The sequence below is a fragment of the Carassius gibelio genome, chromosome A16 (assembly GCF_023724105.1).
Source record: "Carassius gibelio isolate Cgi1373 ecotype wild population from Czech Republic chromosome A16, carGib1.2-hapl.c, whole genome shotgun sequence".
Lineage (NCBI taxonomy): Eukaryota > Metazoa > Chordata > Actinopteri > Cypriniformes > Cyprinidae > Carassius > Carassius gibelio.
In genome coordinates this window covers 2587415-2611928 of record NC_068386.1, presented here as the reverse complement: position 1 = coordinate 2611928, position 24514 = coordinate 2587415, and the positions used below count along the sequence as shown (strand labels likewise).

General features: G+C 36.1%; 1 protein-coding gene across 5 annotated transcripts in view; it reads right to left on the bottom strand.

The window, feature by feature from the left end:
• LOC128031184 (zinc finger protein 385D) overlaps window positions 1-24514 on the bottom strand; it is an 82087-nt gene that overhangs the window by 40646 nt on the left and 16927 nt on the right. For 2 of the 5 annotated variants that reach the window (XR_008188064.1, XM_052619434.1), the window contains exons 1-2: window positions 12769-13138; window positions 4527-4669 (exon numbers count right to left, since the gene is read on the bottom strand). Coding sequence is in view for 4 of the 5 variants with exons in the window: in XM_052619434.1 (XP_052475394.1) it covers window positions 4527-4669; window positions 12769-12787 (162 nt within the window). In the remaining variant the exon portion in view is untranslated. Of the gene's footprint in view, window positions 1-4526; window positions 4670-12768; window positions 13141-24514 lie in introns of those variants that run through there. The other 3 variants (XM_052619435.1, XM_052619437.1, XM_052619436.1) reach the window with 2 other exon arrangements.

Sequence of the window (24514 nt, the reverse complement as noted above, 5' to 3'; positions counted from 1 at the left end):
CTGATATGCATAATATTTGTATGATATTATCATCTGCCCTCATATGTCCTCAACTTTAAAAGCACTGCTTGACTTTTACTCACTGGATCTGTGTCAGATGCACTTAATTCACCTGGATTCCACATCCACCTGAGACTCGCATCTTCCAAAAACTCCTGTCTGATGTTTCATAACTTTCATATCAGACCTAGTAGCCCCATTTTATATTGCAGTACAACCCAGAGAGTCATAACTGTGTCTAAATGTATTACTAACCAGGCACAATGCCACTCGTCTCCAGCGTCAAGAATGTTTCTGTCTGCATTGAAAGTGAAATACTATGGAAAAAAATTAAAATTAGGGCTATGTTCAGATTAGAATACTGCCTTTCTACTGCAGAATACACAACAGTATCCCACGATGCAATGTACTTGATTTAAATCAAGAATGATCTGCAATACAGCCACAAATTGTAATGAATATCATCAAAAAGTTGATTTATTTCACTAATTCCATTCAAAAAGTGAAATTTGTATATTATATTCATTCATTACACACAGACTGATATATTTCAAATGTTTATTTATTTTATTTTTGATGATTATAACTGACAACTGAGGAAAATCCCAAATTCAGTATCTCAGAAAATCTGAATATTGTGAAAAGGTTCAATATTGAAGACACCTGGTGCCACACTCTAATCAGCTAATTAACTCAAAACACCTGCAAAGGCTTTTAAATGATCTCTCAGTCTAGTTCTGTAGGCTACACAATCATGGGGAAGACTGCTGCCTTGACAGTTGTCCAAAAGACGACCATTGACACCTTGCACAAGGAGAACAAGACACAAAAGGTCATTGCAAAAGAGGCTGGCTGTTCACAGAGCTCTGTGTCCAAGAACATTAATAGAGAGGTGAAGGGAAGGAAAAGATGTGGTAGAAAAAGTGTACAAGCAATAGAGATATCCACACCCTGGAGAGGATTGTGAAACAAAACCCTTTCAAAAATGTGGGGAAGAAGAGTGGACTGCAGCTGGAGTCAGTGCTTCAAGAACCACTACACACAGACGTATGCAAGACATGGGTTTTAGCTTCGCATTCCTTGTGTCAAGCCACTCTTGAACAACAGACAGTGTCAGTGTCAAGTAAATTTGGGATATCAGGGTCCCAGGGTCTGGAGGAAGAGAGGAGAGGCACACAATCCACGTTGCTTGAGGTCCAGTGTAAAGTGGGGTTGGGGTGCCATGTCATCTGCTGGTGTTGGTCCACTGTGTTTTCTGAGGTCCAAGTCAACACAGCCGTATACCAGGAAGTTTTAGAGCAATTCATGCTTCCTGCTGCTGACCAACTTATGGAGATGCAGATTTAATTTTCCAACAGCACTTGGCACCTGCACACAGTGCCAAAGCTACCAGTACCTGGTTTAAGGACCATGGTATCCCTGTTCTTAATTGGCCAGCAGACTCGCCTGACCTTAACCCCATAGAAAATCTATGGGGTATTGTGAAGAGGAAGATGCGATGATGCCAGACCCAAGAATGCAGAAGAGCTGAAGGCCACTATCAGAGCAACCTGGTCTCTCATAACACCTGAGCAGTGCCACGGACTGATCGACTCCATGCCACATCGCATTGATTCAGTAATTCAGGCAAAAGGAGCCCTAACTAAGTATTGAGTGCTGTACATGCTCATACTATTCATGTTCATACTTTTCAGTTGGCCAAGATTTCTAAAAATCCTTTCTTTGTAGTGGGCTTAAGTTATATTTTAATTTTCTGAGATACTGAATTTGGGATTTTCCTTAGTTTTTTCCTGTTTAAAAGAAATAAACATTTGAAATCAGTCTGTGTGTAATGAATGAATATAATATTAATATAAATAAGAATATAAAAGTTTCACTTTTTGAATGGAATTAGTGAAATAAATCAACTTTTTGATGATATTCTAAATATATGACCAGCACCTGTATATATACCTCTCTCTCTCTCTCTCTCTCTCTCTCTCTCTCTCTCTCTCTCTCTCTCTCTCTCTCTCTCTATATATATATATATATATACATATATGTGTGTGTGTGTGTATATATACACTTACAAATATTTTATATATATATATATATATATATATATATATATATATATATATATATATATATATATATATATATATATATATATATATATATATATATATATATATATATATATATATAATATTTGTAAGTGTACACCAGGCAGTTTGCAGTATGCTAGTATTTCATTTCAGTCAGCCTCAGTGTTTAGTCATGCATTGCTTGTTATGCTCAGCTAGTTATAATAAAAACTCTTAAAGAAAACAAGGTTTATAGACCTTATTTTTTGTGTATTTATTTGCCATTTGTAACCATGATTCATATCAATTTAGCAAAGTCACTTTATTGTTAAATTAGTTTTGCTCTCATATAAGCTGATTTACTGGGTTCTGTATATACGTTATTTGGAAAAAGACTGTGCACATCGTTCCAGTCTTGTAAAACTGCTGTTAAGATATATTATTGTTGGAAAATCCCTGCTGTCATATTCTGTAAGATTCATTTGTGTTTATGATTCTGAACCAGTGAATGTTTAACACGCCTCTGCGAGCCAGCTATAGATCTGACCTCACTGTTTCCTGAGAACACACACAGACAAAGCAAAAACCTCTCACTCATCTGAAAGAGCTCAAGAGACACATGCAACTCTGAGGTGAGCGAACACAGTGTTTCGCATTTTGCAATGCATTTTTATGCAAATTTTCTGCACTCAAGAACAGCAAAAACAATCCGCTGTTGCATCTGTGCCACATGCAAAAGTGCACCAAGCAAAAAAACAAAAGAATTGGACATAAACGCATTTACAACCCTCTGCAAGCCAACTCTGGAATTTAATATGAGAGTGAGCTTCGCCAACATAACATAAGAGCAAGAGCGAGTGAGAGAGAGATGGCTGTGAGTTAATCTAGTATCAGATTACCGACTCCAGAGGATGGCAAATGCACAACTCATTACTGAAGGAAAAGTCTGTTAGACACAGATTAGGGATCCAGAGCAAATGTCAGCCTTGGCGACCATCGTGGACAGCTATCAAGTGTGTGTGTGTGTGTGTGTGTGTGTGTGTGCATGTGTGCATATGACTAAACTCTTCTGTGATGCACGACTGTTCCTCTCCGCTCGACATTCATGCATCTGTTACCAGCATGTTTGAAAAATCCCACACTCCAGTTTCCAAATGCAGGTCCAGCCAAATTCCCTCCCAGCGATATGCCGTCTTAGGACAACGCGGCCTGTCTGTTGTGCTTTTTCAGACTTTAGCACATGCACAAACAATCAGAAAGATTCCCTTCTGTTGGAGGTGCGATGGGTGAGTGCTGATGAGTGCTTCAGTGCCACACCAGCATCTTGCAAAAATGTATTTCTCATGCTGACAAAACCCTAAAGCAATGCAAAAAAAGTGATCCCAGAGGAAGGCTAGATTGCTAAAGTTTGCTCTTTTAAAGCTCAGGAGAATACATGGAAATCACAGGTATGGTTGATTTAAGAGTCAGCTTAATCTGAAGATGTTTCTCCTTAAAATCATTTTAGGAGAAATAAGACCCACAATAATGATATATAGGAGGATATGAGTTCATATAATGAGAGCTTTTAATCACATAGTGTGGAATCTTTGCAAATCTGAGCACAGTTTGAGATATTGTTGAGGCTTCTTTCAATTACTTTTTATTCTCCATATATTCTCATTTGCGCTTAAAAGAAGACAAAAGAAGATATTAAAGAGACTTTTTTTCTAATGGGAATGGTTAAATGCTGATGCCTATACCTGTGTTTTAGCATCACAGTGAAAATCTCTCAGAGGTTTCTCTTTCATAACTCAGGAGACATAACGGAGCTCCAAGTTATGTTTTTTTTAAGAATCAAATTGGTCTCTGATTTTATTTCTACAATTCCATGAGAAGTAAAAACAGACTAAATGAGTCATACAGTAAGAGTACAGAGCTGTACAATCAGCAAAATGTATAATTGAGTCATTGGACTAACAGTTCTCAGTTTTGGTTTGTTTAATAATACAATTTCTCTGAGATCTTTCTACTTAAATCCCATATGAGAATTAGAAAAAGACACAAATGCGTCATACAGTAAGAGGCTAGAGATGTAAGACAAATGCAAGAACAGATCATCAAAATTTTTATGAAAAGTACTTAAATAACTAACTAAGCCAGTTAGTCATTGGTCTTGTTTTAGCATCAATTGTTATTATTCATAAGCAAGATCTGCATCTATCATCTCCCGCATCCAGTTAACAATGCAGTAGATGTTTGTATGATCTTCAGAAGTTCCCAACCTGAGCCTATAACAACAGCTGGCATTATATTTCCAGAATTCACTGCAGACCACTCCACAGCAAACAGTCCCAGAAGAACCAGCTCTAATAAGATAATTATCACAAGCGACACTCTCTTCTAACTACGGTGGATGGTGTGTCTAACCAGAGTGAACCTCATTAGCACTTCCAGAAGAAATGTGTTTGTTTGACTCACGTTTCTGAAGCTGGGAATGAGGCGGAGCATGGAGCCGCTGTCCAGAGGGAAGGGAAGGAAGTGCTTCATGCCCAAGGAGGGTGGCACAGTGGGCAGAGGAGCTCGAACCAGTGCTGGCACCAGTCCGCTCTGACACGCGTTACCTGAGGAGAAGGAAGAGGAAGAGAGTTGTGTATTCTATAATATTATAGAACAAGCCAGTTTACTTATTAAAGATTTATTTGTGATCAAATTATATCTTTATAACTTTATTAGAGTCTTACACACATGCTGTACAGTTAATCTAAATCATGCATTAGTTTGAGTTCTGACAGCTATTATGGGAGTGGTTTGATGGAGCACAGGAAATGCAGATAACATGATCTTGACCCCTAAGAAACTTTAATTAATGCTGTCACATAACTAATCTGCAAATTGCTAAGTACAACATTGAAATAAAAATGTAAAGCCTGTACAAATACTAGTAATTGTGAATATAAATCATGTAAAGAATATATATAAAATAATTAAATAAAAAACATTTATGTAGTTTTGTTCACTTGGCTGTTTCCTTTCCTTATGTTTTTCCATTTGGTGTATTTTTTTTTTATTACGTATATGATGTCATTAGGTTGCCGTCTTGCCGCCAGCCAATCGCTGCATTGCTTATCGTGGTTTCGAATATCGATACATCTGCCCTTTACGTGGGGAGCACGAAAACACAGATATTTTAATCAGATCCGCAAATTCACAAATTCGTTTGATCAGTTCTCAAGATCAGGCAGCTTTCAAATCACCTCAGATGTATTAAACGAGGAACAAAGAACGGGCCCCAGGTAACACATTTAAATACTAAAAATAAAACAAAGAATTAACTACAATACCAACGCTATCTCACGACCAATTCGTACGTATTTTACGAGGTGGCTTATTTGTACGAATTTGTACGACCTCACTCGTACGATTTTATAGGATTTGTCTAAACCCCAGTGACGGTTAGTTTTAGGGGCGGGGTTAGGTGTAGGTAATTCGTACAAATTCATACGAATTGTGCAACTCATAAAATACATACGATTTGGCAAAAATCGTATGCATTTTTACGAGTGTGGGCGTACGAATTCGTACGAATAAGCCACCTCGTGAAAAATTTACGAATTGCCGTGAGATCGTGTTGACAATACTGCATTGAAAATAAATTTTAAAAAAGCAAAAAATGAAGGGACCAGCGAATTCTTGAAAATTCAGACACAATGTGGTCAGCTATTTAGTTTATTTTTTATCGTTATTTATGTTTACTATTTACACAAACGATGAGAAACTAAATGAAAACACTAAAATAAAAACTCTGATAACACTGAAATTTTAATTAAGATCAAAGTGGAGAAAACAAAATTAACAAAATTAACTCTAAAACTAAATTGCCTAAATTAATTTTAGCTTTGGTTCTTGATAAATCACACATAAACCTACAACCTTTACAAACTGCCTTCATAAAACACAAAAATGCCCCTCAGCTATGCTGAGAAGTTTAGCATAAAGTACAAATTTAAATGTCAAAAACTAAATGAACTAAAACTAGAAAATGGGGGGTGGGGGCCAAAACTAATATGGTATACATATTCACTACTGAAGTTTTTCCTCAACAAACTCCTGATTACTGCTTAATGATATGAGTAAGGTAGTTGTTTGTAGTAGTTATGTTTAAGTATATGTTTAGGGGGCGTGGTCAAATGTAATGGAAACACACCAGGGTAAATATGACAACAAATGGACACAATAGCAGCAGGGGAAACCCTTTAAAATAAAAACACAGGCTGGATCATAACAGACATACAGTAGATTGAACTGTACATACGACGAGGCAACTGAAAACTACAGTAACTTTTGACTTTTTACCTTTTTTATCCCTAAAATAGGAATGTTGCTGCAGGATCAACACTGATGTTGATGCAGGAGCATGGCCTACTTTGAAGGAATCATAGCCAGCACAGAATTCATGATATCAATTCAAGCAAGACACGATGATCCAGAACATTTCTTTGCCACACGCAGCGAAATCTCCGCCGAGGCTCTGAACACTGCCAGCGATGACATCATGACTTTCGTACCTGTTCCTCCAAAACATCTGCCATATCGTTTACTTTTAACAAACTCCCCTGCTACTAGAAATATTTGAAAATATTCTTGTCAAACCGAGACTCTGGACTGGCTGTTATCTGTAATAGCGGTAGACACAAACAGTCAAGTGGGAGAGACAAAAACCAGTGGTGGAAAACAAAAGTAAATGGCTTGTTTTATTACAGAACAAGAGTTTGTGTGGGTGGCGTTGGAAAGGCAGATTTCTACAGCACATCACATTACCGAACCAGAAAAAGAAACAGCCTTCCGTATCCAAACCCAGACAAAAGCCAGAGAAGAAAAACTAAAGACCAAAAACATAAAGCAATGCAGAAATGTGATGCTGGTGAAAAAGTTATCATTTTATTATTTGTTTCAATAAAGTAACAATTTGTTTTGTTTGTTTTTTTTACAAAAATTAGACAATTTATAACATAAATACACCAGCAGATTAATGTGAATAGCAGTTGAAATCATTTGGTGAAATGGGATTTGACTGAAGAATTTCTGAGTTTGCATTGAGATCTACTGTAAACTTTATCTTGGCAAATACGAGCAATGCTTGGGACATTTTTGGATCTGTTGTGAAACTCTAGTGGACACGGATTTACATTTTGCATTTACATTTAGTCATTTAGCAGATGCTTTTATCCAGAGCAAATTATGATAATAGACACTTGTATCCAAATACAAATTATAACAACAGAAGCAATCAAAACCAACAAAAGGGCAATGATATTTAACTGCTGTGACAAGTCTCGGTTAGCCTACGCAGTATACATAGCAAGGGGTTTTTATTTAATTTTATAAATAAAAAGACAAACAAATAAGACAGAATAGAAAAAGAATAGAGGATACTGGTGTCAGAGGCTCTTCTGAGGCTTTTCATTCGAGGCTTTTTCTCAGGAGAAACATCTGAGATGCAGGAGAACCAAGGGAAAGTCTGTTTGTTCATTGCTGTCTAAGAGAAACAACACAGATATTAATAAGATCTCCTTGAAATGTTTCTGTCTTACAGGGTTATTTTAAGTAACCTCTTTTTTATGACTGCAAAGCTTGACATTTCTCCAATCTCCAGTTTCTCCTTCTCTGAGAGTCTAGAAGTTAGATTATTAGGGTGTGTTTCTCAAAGAAAGTGGGAGACTTTAGAGGAGATCTCTACTTGATCTCAATATTGTCTAGAAGAAACAACTGAGATGTTATTGAGATCTCCCTGATGATTTTTGCATGGGTTTAGGTGATAAAACAAAAATACTTAAAAATCATCTGCTTTTGATTGCATTAGCTTGAAATCTCCAATTCCTCCTAAGGTCTTTTTCTAAGGAGAAATTTTAAGTCTCAATTTAATATCATTGCTGTTTAGAATTATTCTATCACACAAGATTATACTTTTTTTTTAAAAAGTCTTATTCTTTTGATTGCATTGCTTGAAATTGTTCTGTTATCCTCTGAAACTCTAGAAATTAGATTACTTCATGAGAAATTGCAAGGTTTTCTCTAATGTATCCATTTGACCTCATTATTGTCTAGGAGAAATAACTTGGATATTAACAAGATCTGCTTTGTGATTCTTCTATCATAAGGTTATCTATAATAAAGTTTTCACGCCATTTACAAACTAAAAGCAATTTTTGCAACTACATGTCAGACTAACTCTTATTAATTTGATATTTTTGGTCAAGGTCTTTTTCTCAGAAGAAATTAGATTCTCTAAAGTCTCCCACTTTCTTCTCAGAAAAAGACTTTTCCAGTTTCCATTTGAATCACAATTTAATCTCTTTGATGTGACATGGAGTTACATGTTCTGTTGTGTCTCAGATAATCTCAGTGTTTGTTCTTTCCTAGGAGTTTTGAAATCTCAGCACCAATTTGACATAGATTATTAAACAAAACGCTACTAATTCCTCTAGTCATTCGGGGTCTGTAGGGAGGAGAAATAATAATAAATCAAGAGAATAGAAAAAACTTGCCCTTGCTCCAGGCCTAAATTGTTGCGCCACATGTCTTTGTGCATGTGCAAGCACGTATTGGTTCTCCCTTGACAAAGCATGTCAACCTCAGGCCTCCATGTCGGGGACTCGACTCTGACATGTCAAGCGACATCAGGCTAAAGGAATGCTGTCACAGAGCCAGACACGGAACAAGAAAATAGAATTAAATATGCAACAAAACCGCAGCCTAAGTGACAGCAGGAACCCGCCGTTCTCCCGGCACTAACCAGGAGGGCGTCTTTAGACCCAAGCATCTGGGTTTTATCTCATCAGGGCTTTGAGCTTTACAAGATTTGATTATAGTGTGCACACGATGCAACAACACTCAAAAGCCTCTTTCTGGAAAAAGGCAAACAGGCAAAACATCAGTGCTGGCAGCGTGTCATTCGGGTTTAAGGGAACACGACGTAAGTTGATGAGAACATTCTGATTGTTACGAGGCTTTTTGACACCATGCCTGCAGCGAGATCGAGTCTTTTAAGGCTCTGTTTTCAGTAATGTGGAAAATGTCCAATCTTCTCTGCCCTGCAGTCAATCATTGTGCTGCTTTCTGTGAGCTGTATTTTCAGCACCTTCTCGTCTATAGAGACCACCTCGCTCTTAGTGATGAAACCACCTTTTACACTTTAAAAAAAAAGGGTCAAGGGTTCAACAGTTAGCATGGATGCATCCAGAATTCTTCCCAGTGACATACTTCTCTCCTCAACACTGTCTGCCTCATTGGATTTCTATCACTATCTGTCTGTATGTGAATCTCCTCACTTAGCAGAGAACAGAAATGGAGAACAGAAGTAACATTATGATACGGGTTTGGATTCACAAAACATTCTTGAGAATCTTGAATTCCAAAAAACAAACAAAACAAAAAAATAGCATAATTGAATAATAATGGCATAATAAGGTGAACACATGCATTAAGAAAATAATAAAAAAAAATACACGATTTAAAATGGTACTTAAAAAAAAAAAAAAAAAAAAATCACAATTTCTCTTTTCGCTAGCAAAAATAACCAGACTGGAAATTGATTTATTCTAGTGGTTTGGTACTACACCCCAACAAAATCTTGTTGAAAGGTTTTTTATTTTATTTTTGTGAAACAAAAATTTGTTTAGATTCATAGCTTCTATGGCTTTCTCAGTTTTACAGTAAAACATGTTTGGAAAATATATAATATTTTTATAAATTAAAAGACTGTATTTGTGCATTTTCCATTATACTTTTTTTCTTTTACTTTTTAATAAACCACCATGTGTCTTCTTTAAAAAGAGAACAAAATTAAAGTTGACTTATTATGCCCCCTTTTCAAAAGATGTAAAACAAGTCTTTGATGTCCCCAGAGGGTGTATGTGAAGTTTCAGCGCAAAATACCCAACCAATAATTTTTTTATAGCTATACATTTTATGGATTTTTTTTAGGGTATGAGCCAAAACAAGCTGTTTTTGTGTTTGACCCTTTAAATGCAAATTACCTCCCTTCTCAGAAGAGTGCGGGGCTTCAAGAGCTCATGCTCCGGGATACTGGTATTAAGGTTGAGCTGGTGATGACCGTGTACCCTACTTCACATCGCTTCCAAATGCTAATTTTAACTATACCACATTCCTATTAACTGTCATTCTGGTAGCATTAGTGTAAAACAGGCAGTGACGATGGTAGCTTTAGCAACATTACCCTTACAGAGAGCCAAGAAGCTCTTTCGGAAAACCAAATATGACACGTGATGCCTACTTTGTCTGGAATCCAATCAGATGTGGAATTTAGATTATTATAAACTTAAGTCATTTTCTGTAATTAATGATTCAGGTCTTTATGATTTCCTTAGATTAAGTGAAATATAAAGTGGGATATAATTGGAGAGGATGCAAAGGAAACACAACATGATCACATTAGGCCAAAACATGAATTCAAGCATGAACTTTGACTTTACTCTCACCCGCCTGTTTCAGTTCTCACTGACTTTATCAACACTGCTAAACACACAACACTTCCCAGTGCTGCAGTGATCACAGTAATGAAACTGATGGGAGAGAAGTGTGTGTGTGTGTGTGTGTGTCAGAGAAACTGCCTGTAGCATCATCTCCATTTCTCTGTTCAGATGTGCCGATCATCTTAAAACAGTACTTGCTGCTTGAAGCATTGCTGACTGAGAGAAAAAAAATGATGTCTGGAGGACAAATATGTCACATGAATAAATAATCACATTCACTCTGTTTTCTTGTCACTAGGATTCTCCTAGACTTGATCCAGTCTGCTTTTTTTCCATGTCCCTTATATCTCTGACAAACAGAGCACACCTGCACTCAAAACACACACTGCATAGTTCAGAGAGTCTAACTGTCAGTCAAAACACATCCTGAGAGTGCATAATATACAGCAGTTTAGATCAATACAACACTTTTGTGTCCTTCAGTTTAAAAACAAGCAAAAAGCTTGCATTATTTACAGCAATGCACTTACACTTACATTTAAGTGTACCACTAGGATTGACAGCAAAATGCACACATCAAAAATAAAGCACCAAAAATAACAAAACAGAACGTTTTAACATGACTATTCTAACAATTGTGTGCAAAGTTATACAATATTTCCTCTCATGTTATGGATTTTTTAAATAATATATATATATATATATATATATATATATATATATATATATATATATATATATATATATATATATATATATATATATATATATATATATATATATATATATATTTTTATCCCATTTATCACATTTATCATATTAAAAATTATTGTAAAAAATTCTATAAAACATAAAATAATTACATAATATTACCACTACTACTACCAATAATAATAAATTATAAAAATATCTGTAAATAGCCATTCATGATTTTTTTTAAATAAAATAAATAAATAAAAATGAGTAGTAATAGCAGTAGTAGTAAGTTTATTATTATTTTATTTATTAATGTATTTTTACTTAAATCTTTAGGCTTTCAGGCTACATGTTTTGTCCCTTTAAAAACAAAACCAACAATTAAAAAGTACCAGAGGTATAAACGATTAACAAACTTTCGTTTGTCTGTCTGAAGTATGGGTCAATAAATTGTGCCAGGGATGGATTTCATAAAACTTAAGTTGCTTTGCACAGTTGCTTCTATGCAGGGGCCAGTTATGTGAATAATTAAATTATTCTATTCCTCAATTATTCAGAAAATAATAAAACATTTCATAAAAAAATTAAATAAAATAAAAATTACAAATATATAAATTGCATGCAAACCTGCTTACAACTGACTCTTAACTAGCCCTGCTCAGGAAGCACTAGCCATGTGCTTTGCAATCTGAGGGTATAAACCAAATCCATTAATTTAAATATCTGGGGTCAACCACACTGCAGTCTCTGCTTTCATCACCCAGATCACAACAAAATCAACACTGCTCTAAAGTCACAGGAGTCCAATATCCCAATCCTGAGATTCCCAATTGTAAAATAATTTGATTTAAGATTTTTATTTAAGTTTATTATTACACTGAAGCTGGACATCAAGGACCAAAAATGTCAAAGTATATTTGATTTCAGTCAGAAGTTATTTAAATAAGTGATAAATTAAGTTCACAGCAAATAACATTACTGTTGAACCACAGATGACAGATAGACTATTCTGAAGATATCTTTCATACTTTTCTAGACCTTGACACTGTTATTTACTTGGCAGTTAATGGGACAGTCACAAAATATCTTAAATTGTGTTCCAAAGACTAACTGTGCTGTCAAAAGAACGACATGGGGGTAAGTGATTAATGACAAAATTAAAAGCTGCATCTAATGCATTGGCTTGATCTCCGAGCAACAGATCTGCTGTATCTCCTGCCGTGATCTCCGTTCCCATTCCTCTGCACATTTGGAAAGGATTCATCTGTTCAGCTGGAGGCTTCATTTACAGACGACACGCTGAGACGCAGAGCTGCACGTTTCCTAAAATCTCCTAATCCCTTCAGTTTTGTTGTAGCTCACGATTCCATGCTCTTTCTCCTGCTAAACTCCACCGCAACAAATCAGGTGTACAAGTGAAGCACGCGAGCCGAGCTCCTCTGATGTCCCTGCAAAAAACCCCCGCTGTGCTCGCCAGACAGGGAGTCTAGAGAACAAATCCACAGACTTTCAAACTGACTGACTTGACTTACCAATAAACATGCTCTCCATGGTCGTCAGGCGTCCAGATCCATGGCGTCCCCACGCACCACTGCCGTCAAGAGTGAATCCATGATCTCATCTGTGCATGTGGGGAACCACGACCACGAGGACTGCAAAAATACCTCGCTAGTTTTCTTTCTGTCTCTGTGTGTGTGAACTGAGATCCCACTTCAGAGGAACTCTCAGTCTTGCTCTTGCACCTCTGTCCTCCGCTGTGCCTCAGAGTCCGGTGATCCTCCCCAACACTAATCTGACTCCTGGTGAAGCAGCTCTCTCCAGCGTGCCGATATCTGCGTCTCTTGCAGGAGTCGAGCTGCGGCTGCTCATTTGTTCTGTTTGAGTGTTCCTCAAACACTGCTCTCTCTCTCTCTCTCTCTCTCTCTCTCTCTATCTCTCTTATCTCTCGTTCGCTCTTCCAGCACCTCCCTACTACATCCATCATGCTCGCTCTCTCTCTCCCTCTCTCTAGTTATCTGGTGATGTCCTCATAGCAAACCTATATAAAAAAAAAGTATAATTTCTATATTTTAATAATTTATCTAGTAAGAAACTGGCAGCATTTGATTGGCTGCAGAAGTCACTTTCGTGGTGTAAAAGTGTTTGGCCCTAGCTGTCCTCCAACCAATACGCTTGTATAGGTCCTTTGTCCAAATCCCTGAAATACGACCCATCAGAGCGTATATTACAATTGCGCCCCTATCGGCAAAAGGTTGTTTTCATATTAATGTTTTGTACTCTTTTATTTGCCCTCTGGTTTGCGTTTCGTGTAGCTCAGTTAGTAGATTATTGCGTTATACCTTGATATGTAATCATGCTATCATGGGTTCGACGTGCACGAAAATGTATATGCTCAATAAATCATAATTTAGCATGATTTCTGTGAGGGTTAGGTTTAGGGGTGGGGTTAGGTGTGGTCATTCGAACGAATAAGCCACCTACAGTAGTAAAATATGTAGGAAATACTGTGAGATCGGTTTAAAACGCCCACACATTGCATTTAAATAAACGTGCGTTTTGATTGGTAATGACGTTATACGTCAATTCAACACGATACTGTCATTATTTTTATGCCCGCTAGAGGGCGCTTAACTTTAAAACGTAAATATAGGTCGTAATAAATGCTTGCACAAACGACCTATATGGTCGTTTTTTGTTGGAAGACAGGCTCGTTTGGCATGACTTTGCTATTAGTTTTTTTTTTTTTTTTTGTCTGTGGTGTTGCGCGACAGTTGCTAGGGTGTTTTGGATGGTTGCCAGGGTGTTCTCTTTGGTCACTATGGTGTTGCTACCATGTCCTGCATGGGTGCTCTGTTCTAGTTGGTTGCTAGTGCATTGTGGGTGGTTTCTCCACTGTTCTGCTTAAGTTGTTGCTATATGGTTGTTACCATGTTCTAAATGGTTGCTAGGTTGATCTTTGTGGTTGCTAGGGTATTTTCTGCTGTCCTGTTTATGTTGGTGCTATATGGTTGCTACCCTGTTTTGCACTGTTGTTCTAGGTAGGTAATTAGTATATTTTGGGTAGTTTCTCTTCTGTTCTGTTCTGTTGTTGGTATATGGTTGCTACCATGTTTAGCATTGCATTGCTACACTCTTAAAAATTGTCCCGTTAAAAAACAGTAAGTAACTGGCAGCACAGTTGCCAGCAAGTTACTGTTAAATTAACAGTGTCTTGCTGTTGTTGAAATTTACAGTTTGTTACTGTTTTTGGAAATACAGCATAAAGCTGTTATTTTATAAATTAACAATAAATTACTGTCAAAAGCATTAACAGTTAGTTGATGTTTTTTTTTTCTTTTAACTGTAAACTACAAACTACACACTGCTAAGAAAAAAAGGTGGAATTATTTTTCTAGATATTTCTTTAATTTTATGAATTAACCCTTTGAAGTCTTGCTATAAAACCATGTTTTAATACAACATACAGATATAGCCTTTGAAACATTAAAAATTCAACACAAAGTGTAACTTCAAATTTGTTTTATTAAAACTTGAAAAAAAAAGCCACTTTAAATCACAAAATATTCTCAAAATTAGTGGCTGATGCAAGTGGAATGACTAAAACTTAAGCCTCAGAGTAAACTTTCGTTTAACTGAATAAACAAATAATTTACATAACATTAGAAAAAACTAAATGAGTGACTTTAGCGAACTGCTGAGAGAATAAGAATTACTAAATTATTAGTGAATAAGAGTTACTGAATGAAGAAATAATTCAATGATGAATGAAGTCAAAATGTAGGTATTCAAGAATGAACACCTGAAAAAATTGTGCGACTAAACACACTAAAAACATGTTTTTATCATGTGTGAAGAGTATGTGTACGGTGTGTGTGTGTGGTATGTCAGTGGATGAGTAAGTTCACTTATATGAAGTCCCACTCAAAGTCCATTAGCTTCTTAAGTAGACTGGCAACCCGAGTGTTGACTGATTTCTTTTTGTGGCCGACCTTCCCTGTCCGCTTTGATAGGACTTGTCCACCCTTGGTGCCTTTTTCAGTATTTATTCCAATGAAGCACCTGAAAAACAAATGCATACATTCAGAATTAGTGTGGGTAAAATTTTACATAACGAGAATGTGAATAGAAATTATCATATGATTCTAAGCATCTAACCTCTGAATAAATTCCAACGTGGATGCAGCCTCAGCTTGGTACTCCACATTGAAATTGTAGAAAGTTGAAAACACAGCAGCAAGTCCAGACAGAAAACTTGGCTGGATGCCCTCACAGATTATTTGCCCCTCAAAACTAATCATCCATTTATGAATGCAGCTTCCTGGTTTTTCACCTAAAACATTTCAAAGAAAAAACAATGTCAGACAGTCATATAACACTAATTTTCTACTGCCAGATTGCAAACAAATGCAAGGGAAACTGAAATGATTTTACCTAGTCACAAAGCCCTGTTCTTTTAACATAACATATGCATTTCAAAATGCTGATTGTGGACTGGTCTGGACAGACACTGAAGTCAACATGTGCATTATACTGTGTATTGTGAAATAGTTGCTGCAATTTTTATGATTTATTTAACTCAATATTTTTGCTCAGTACAGTTGAAGGGTTAAAAAAAAGTAATTAATTAGTCCCCCTCACTTTCAAAGAGTTTTCATTTTCAAAACACAAATGAAACTATTTTTAATATTCTTTCATCATTTCTGTTCATTAAAAGTCCAGTCAAATCCAGGTTAAATGGAAACTCAAACGCGCTAGCCTGACAGACCAGAACAAACCTCACGTCAAGCAAGCATGTTTGAGCTTATTTGCTGTATGCTCAATGATGAATGTTTATACACGAATAAACAAATAAAATTCATACATTTACAAAAATTTATGAAACATTTTGAAGCATCAAAGTTTTTTTTTTTTTCAATTGATTAACAAAAATGCTGAAAGAATTGTATTAATATATTCATTTGTTTTTCAAAGATGAATAAAAGTCTTAAGGGCTTGGAATGACATGAGTGTGGGTAAAAGATAGCAGAATATTTATTTTGTGTGACCTGTCCCTTTCAGTGTTGTACAGAAGCATTTACCATGTTTTTTGAAATACAGAAAAAACATTCTTAATGGCTTATGTAATAAAATAGACTATACATTCATATAGTTCTATACGTACATACCAAAGAGTATCAGTCGAGGAGTTGAAGGTAGTTCAAGTGTCCTTTCTACATCAGCTGCAGTGGAAGATGCCTAAGAAACAGTAACAATGATGAGGACACAGAGACAAAATACACTAACAATATTTTTGATGAAAAATATTGAAGGAATTATCTGCATATAGTGGACTTCAATGGTGCAATGATGTGGACTTTAAGATGGGAATAAAACTGAGTTAGTGTATCACATTTGTCATTGTGTTGTCTGTAAAGATGTGATTTTAAAGCTGCTAATTTAGCAAATTTCCTGGATGCAACAATGAAGAAACAAGTTAGGGGTATTGCTGTGAATCCTCATGTGCTTCACATAGACCACTGGAGTACTGCATTGCTGCCCGCATAACTGACACCCAAACATGCTGACAAGTCAAAATGGACAGTCTTTGGGAACGAAAAAACATAACTCAAACAATCTCAACAATAACAAAAGAAAATCTCCACAAAAATAAAACTGCCATTGGCCTACTGTACTGGGTAAATTAACATTGCAATACAAACCAACAACGCAAAATAAATCAACATGAATTATTCTTACTGATTATTATATCGCGTAACTTATTCTATCAAGCCAACTTGGATCGAAGCAATCCAAAATACAGCCAACAATAAAGTAACAAAACGACAACACTATTAAGAAAAACTTCCCTCGGAATACAGTTATGTACAAATTAGAAGAACAAGCTTACTCGAATTCGCAAGCACAACGTTATTGAAATCAACGTTTTGTCTAATATACACTAATAGGCATTAAATGAAAAGATAGCAAGCTAAAATTAGCAAACGAGAAGACGATAATTTCAGCGTGTTACAGATACATCAATATTACTTCGTTGCTATTGTGTTAAAGGCTTACTTTGCAGAATTTATATCATGTTTGATTAAACTCACCTTGTAATCGGGGGATATCTGAATCTATCCAGCTCCAATCTATGATGCCGTTGGAACGTTGACGATTTTAGCACTGAAATGGACATATTAAACAGTTACAGCCTCAGCATCCACTTATCAAAGTTATTTGCACAGTTATTTGCAATTGCAAACGTGTATTTTGTGTGAAAGGAGCCAGGCAAAGGTGCACTCACCGGTTAAATCACAATATAAAGACGGATGAAAATCCACATTTGCTCGCTGCAGCTTTCTGTTCCCAAAATACTGTTAAGTACTGTTTTCTTTCCTTCGAGCAATAAATACGGTAAAATAACGTTAAATTTTATCTAGGTCATTTCACCGAACGTAAATAAACAGGTAAGCACTGCTATTTAAAATAACGGGTTTATACTGTTAAAATTTTGACGTAAAATAACAGCAATTTTTAACAGTGTAGGTTGTAAGGTGTGGTTATCCTGGGTGGTTTCTCTGCAGTTATGTATGTTATATTGTTGCTATATGGTTGATAGGATGCTCACTTTGACCAAAACAGTGAACAAAGACTTTCTACATTTTGATTGGATCTTGAAGGACTAATATATGCAAACTGTCAAAAACCATCAGATAAAGATGCTAAGACAATGGCCAGACACCTCTTAGAGGGCACGAAGACTAGACTTTGCACTGGTCCACATGGAGTTTCTGCCCTTCACCCATCTAGAGACTAATGGCTTTTGCGTTTGTGGCCTGTGACCGCCATAAAAATTCCTCAAGACCTCTGGATGTATCCGCAGTGGGTGAAAAAAAAAAAAAAGATCACAAAGATACATCCAAATCCATTCATAATAACTGCATTTTGGAAACCTTGAAACTGATGCAAACTTATTTTTTTTTAGAGAAGTAAGTATTCTTGGTGACAGCTAATTATATGTTGTTGAAAAATGTCAAAAAAATTAAACAAGGCTAAGTTAAGCTTGTTGTTAGAGTGCTCTGTGTTGGTGTTGTGGGAAGTTTAAGGCAGTTGCTTTCTAGCAAAATGATCTCAAGTCTCTAGATATGGCTCAGGTCCCTGTTTTGCTGGTTAATATATGCTAGGGGAACAAAAGCCTTACTTTTCCTCGACACACATGATGCATGCGTGATAAATGTGCAATGTGTTCAGTTGCAATGTTAAGGTGTTACAAAGTATTAATTAATCTTAGAAATACTGGCCTACTACACCACTAAAAATCTTTTGTTTTTTTTATATAAAAAAAAAACTCTATAAGTTTTAGGTCTGTATGCATCATAATTAGCTTTAAAAACGAACTAAATAAGTCTTTGGCAGTATTTAAATAACCAAGAAAGCATTGTCTGCATAAGATCGAAGGAGAATGTGTCATCACAGACACAAAAACACACGTACACTTGACCTTGATTCCCCTCTTGGCTCTCGCTCAGATCACTCCTTGATTTGTTCACTGTAATTCTTTCTGAAGGTCAAGGAGGAACTGACCGTTAGAAAGCCGCCCGCATGTAATGCCTACAAATCAGAGGTTCTGCTTGCAAACAAAAATGTATGCAGAGCAAAAACAGATCATAACTTGCTCTCATCCACTTACAGAGTTCAAGAGGGAATACACTAATAAAAAAAGAGAGCAACAACAGAACTTACTGCCTCTATGGGATGTGCGTTATGCTTGCCAGCAGCCAGGAAACGGCAGATATTTTACATCATTGCACAGATGTTTTCAATTAATCCTGAATTCCCAATCGCTCCTGTGCCTATCGTTCCACCTACAGCCCGCTGCGAGTAAATACATTTAATCCGTATCTATAGCTGCAGAGCCTCCCTCATCCGGCTCTACTCGTCCGTGTTTTTTAACCTTGACTTGGAGGTGTCACTTCTGAGATGCATTATTTGTCACCATGAATAGCATTTATCAGCAGCTGTGCCCAGTGGAGCCCACGGTGAACCACATGCAAAATGCAGCATGGGAAAGTTCATTAATCTTTCTGTCACTTTCATGACGCTTTTCATTAGTTATGCTGCTATCTGATCAACTGGCAATTGTGTGAGATTGCATGTTTTTCTTTTGCTCTAACCAGTTTGTGTGACAGAGGAATGGTGATTTGAGGCACACAAGAGGATGAGAGAGTTACCTTTCAATTTAACCACTGTATTTTTAATTTACCCAGTTTATTAAGACTTTCTATTTCTATTTTTCTTTAGTGTGTTATGTCTATTTGTGCACGTATAAGATCTGCAGTTACAAAGCTCAAAAGGATTTATTTTAAAAGAGAAGGCTGATCTAGACAAGGCTAAAACACCTCATTCAAACACACCTCCTACATGTCTACGTCAAGTTGTTGTAATATCTGTGTAATGCCCCCCAAATGTTCATGGAAAGAAAGACGTGTGGTTTCATAACCGCAGTAGTGTTGATGCAACAGTGTCAGGGAGACGATGCGAGTTTCTGTGCAAAAGCACTTTATTTGGCCTTTTGGGAATAGGTGCAATGAGGAATCATTGGTTAAGATTTATTTACAACAGAACAGCACAACCCAGATGTTTGAATTTGTGCATCGCATTTTATAGACAAAATTTTTCTGAACCTAGGAGAGTAGCCTACGAGGCCTTTAAAAAAAAGGGTACATTTTGACTTTGCAATGATAATCTGCCGCTTATTCTGAATCAGCTATTGAAAATGTGTTTTGTGTAGAGTACCGCATCGTGTGTGTGTGTGTGTGTGCATGTGAGAGGGACAGGGTCACATCACAGTGTAGTCAGCCTTCTTAATCACGGCTTGTGTGCTGCAAACACATGAGCATCATCACTGTGTCTGTCAAGCAGTTCTTCCAGAGGACCAACAATAATGTACAGTATTTGAAAAATAAGACTAACAAAAACATTAAAATGCAACAAAATCATCCCCACCACAGTCTGCTGCTGATAAACTCTCTGACACAAATCTAAGATTCAAATATACCGTTTTTTTTTTTTTTTGAACATGCGCCTTTAAATGAAAAAAAAAGTGTAAAACTATCATGCGATATATCAAAACATTTTTGTTTTTTTGTTTGTCACCAAGGCCTAATGAAGATTTTACAAAAGTGAGGCTCCATCAGCAAAAGTGGAGAAAAACTTCAACAAACTGTGACGAAACATACATTGACCTTTGAGGATTTCCAACTCCAAATGTGCTTTCTCTGTATTCACACTTGATTTTAACAGAACTTTTCACATGACAGATCTTATCAATTATCAATATCAATATCAATCTATCCTGTAAATAGAGTTCAACTTTATGCAACAAAGAACAGTCAAAATGTGGCAACAACCAGCAGGTGGTTGAACGTGACCTCTCTTACTTCTTCGAAGCATAAGTAGGATAAACATGGTAGCACATGAACTTTAACTAAAAACTCCATTAGATCTAAAAGAACAACATCTCAGCAAAACAATCTTTCCTCTATTTATATAAATATAACATTGCTAACCATTTCTTACTTTCACTGCAACGTGTACACACACACACACACAAAATGCAATTTTCATACATTAATATAATGAATCCATTAGCAGAAATGGCCTCGGGTGAAGTCATTCTGCAGGAAGACCTGTCTGGATATCAGTCTATAAAACAATATGTTTTGACATAAGTGCACACAAGCATATGCATTTACGGTTGCTGTTGGTTATAACTGCGGGCTGTAATGGTTGGCGTGAGGGTTTGACAGATGCCTACAGATGCAGAGTCTGCACATTTAACAAAGACACACATGAAGACAACGAATAACAAGCATGAAGAGAGCAGCTTCCATCAAAACCCTCTCGATCAGGGAGGACAGACAGCTGTTTCAGGTCTGTTCAATCAAAACCTGACCGGTCAAGGTTACAATCTGCTTATTTTTTATTCGTTAAAAGTGCATAGGTTGTGCAACAACAGGAGGCAGAAATGTAATTCAAAATTTAAATTAATTAATTTCAAATAAATTCAGTAATTTAGGATTAAATACTAGAAGTTTGTCAAGAGAATATCTGAATGCAGACTTAACCAAGGCTTGTTTTGAAGGTTTTGGGAGTAAAAAAAAGTTTAAAAACCTTGAAGGGATGCAACAACAGAACAGAATGACAGAAAGAATGAACAATAGAACAATCAACAGAGAGATAGACAGAATTGTGGATGGATGGATGGAACAAGACAGAATGACAAAGAACGATAGATAGATAGATAGATAGATAGATAGATAGATAGATAGATAGATAGATAGATAGATAGATAGATAGATAGATAGATAGATAGATAGATAGATAGAACAAGACAGAATGATAGATAGATAGCAAGAATGGAGGATGGATGATGGATGGATAGAACAAGACAGAATGATAGACAATGGATGGATGGATAAAAGTGAGGCTGTTTCGTAAGTGACGCAGCAAGATGAAGTGGCTGAAAACACTCCAAACAGTAAACTCAGTGTAACACGGTGTGATTCTTCAGTATTCAGTGTTAATCTTGTGATAACGATGCATGAAAATCATTGTGTTGATCCTTGAGGTCACTCGTCCAGAGATCGCGTTTCTGTATGCATCACTTCGCCATTTCTCCCGTACAGAACAGAGATGAAACACGCTCTGATGCTCGCCGTCCTCCTCGTGCTGTTACTCTCTAATACACTCCTTTTTTAATAAGATTTTACAGCGTGTGAGAAGGTAAAGCTGTGAGAAAACAAGGTTGTTATTTATTGGGGCTCAGACATGCGTTTCATATCGTGGTGCTTAAAGAAGCATTTGCACTTTCAACATAAATTGCACGGAAGAGCTTATCAGAGTGTTAAATACCAAAAGCGTCTCAACATTTCACAACTGCAGATAAATCACCCACATTTAACCAGCTGTGCTGAATCCAATCAAAACACAACAACAAAACATCAAGATGACAACGCAAAATGTGTTTCAGACTGTTCTGAACAACCCTTAGACGATAAATTGCAATCGATTACTATGGACATAACCGAGAACTTGTGCACTTGTTTAAGAGAACTGATACTTAAAATAATAATAATAATAATAATAATAATAATACTAAATTGTCTCGTGGAAAAGAAAAGGTACCTTTCAACCACGTCACACTACAGGACAGACAAATTAAAGTTTAGTGTTTTGTCTTCTCTTTACACAACTAATTACAGTCTCTTTGTTTGAGGAATACTCACACAAACAAAAACAAAAAAAAACTACATTCAAGATTTAAATGAGTTTGATTTCTCCATCAGAACAGAACAAACTCATTTACATCTAAGATTTTGGCAGTTGTTTTATTTTTGGGTGAACTTTTCCTCTAACGAACTTGTTTGGCAGATTTTGAAACTGTTTGAAATTTATGTGGCGTTTGCAACACATGCATTGCACACTTGAAGAGCATCGGCCAGATGGTGCAAGTCTTGTAGTGTGCAGCTGGACTTACATTAAAGCAAGGACTTGGCACTTGAGCCCTACAGGGATTAGAATATTAATAACCTGGGCAACCACTTTAGCAACCATGTAACCAGATACAGTATCAAAATACACTAAAAACACTCTGAATACTTTAGCGACTGCATGACTGAACCCCGAACTCTTTAGCATCGATACAGAAAGGTACCACTCACATTCTTCAGAATGTCAAAATGTCATGTTTCTATTTCTGTACTAAAACAGAATTATTTATTATAACCATAGACAAATGATACCTTTTATACAATCAAATGGTAAGTAAACATGCTGAACATCAGTAATGAGTGACTGAGTTTTAAGTCAAATTATAACTGCCACATCACCCATTATGCAAGAACACACAGTTTCTTTTAATGGAGAAGTCTTGGGACGGGAGGAAAAAGACGAATGTAGCCAAATCCTACAGAACCATTTCCCAGCTGAACAGCTGATAATTAAATACTTATGTGGGCTTGACATCTCCTCCACTCCGGCATGAACTTCAACTCACATACTACATCTGATGTCAAACAGGAAGAAATAAGCGCCTTGCTGCAACAGCGCGGCCTTATGTAAAGATATTTCAGAAGAAGTGCTGTGAATTATCAGTGGAAGATCTGCGGTTCGAGTCTGGACTTTTACACAGCCGCTTAGTTTTGGCACATGTCCTGTAAATAATGTAAGTGAAAAAAGACACAGAAAGGCAAGACTGACTGCAAAGAGAGGCTCATGAAAGCGTACAGTGGTTAGCAGGGTTAGTTCAGCTGGTACTTGTTGCATCACTTTTAAACCATTCATCTGAATTCTGCATTTTTACCCCTGAAATCTGCAGAGAAAGTCTGCAGAAAGAAACAGGTATTGAGAGAAGGATTTGTGCATCAACAGGATTCAATCATGTGCTCATAGAAAAAAATGAATCCATCATTAGCATAATACACCGCACACACAAAAACTGAGTAAACTAGTCTAATTTCACTCAAAAAAAAGCATCATACTCTTTACTTTTCCAGCTGAATTACTCTAATGACTCACTGACTGAAACAAATGATTCTCAATTTTTTAGAACGAATATAACTCATAATTTCTCTCATTTTATGTATATTGTACAGATATGTTTTTTCCTAGTCCATTTTAAATTCTGCAATGACTCACTGGATTGCATAAAATTTTCAAAATCAATATTTTTCTTAAAAACATGCTCAAATGCAAGCTCTTTAGTTTGTTTTTACTGACAATTAAATTATTCTCAGCTTATAAGAATTAATTTAAATCAATATATTATTAACTTTATATTATATCTTGGATTTTATTTTCTCAATATATATATATATATTTTGAATTCGCTCAAAATGCAAGCCTTATAAATGTAAATTCTTTAAAGTCTCACTGGACTGAATACAGTAAAACAATCCTTATCAGATAAGGATAAATTAAAATCAGCTTATGAGAATAAATATAAATAAGCATTTATATACTACATTGGAATTTTTTTTTTTCTATTTATTTATTTATTTTTTAATCTAAATGCATTTCCATTTTACCAAAAACAGTAATATTATAATCACACAAAAACAAGTCTTATCTTTATGAATTTTCACATGACTAACTGAACTGAATAAAACTATTCATAAAACTATTGAATATATATATATTATAAATCATACTCATAAGCAAATCTCATTGGTTTGAATTCTCTAATGACTCACTGGAGTGAATAAGGCAATTCTTAACTTATTAGAATGAATATTTTAT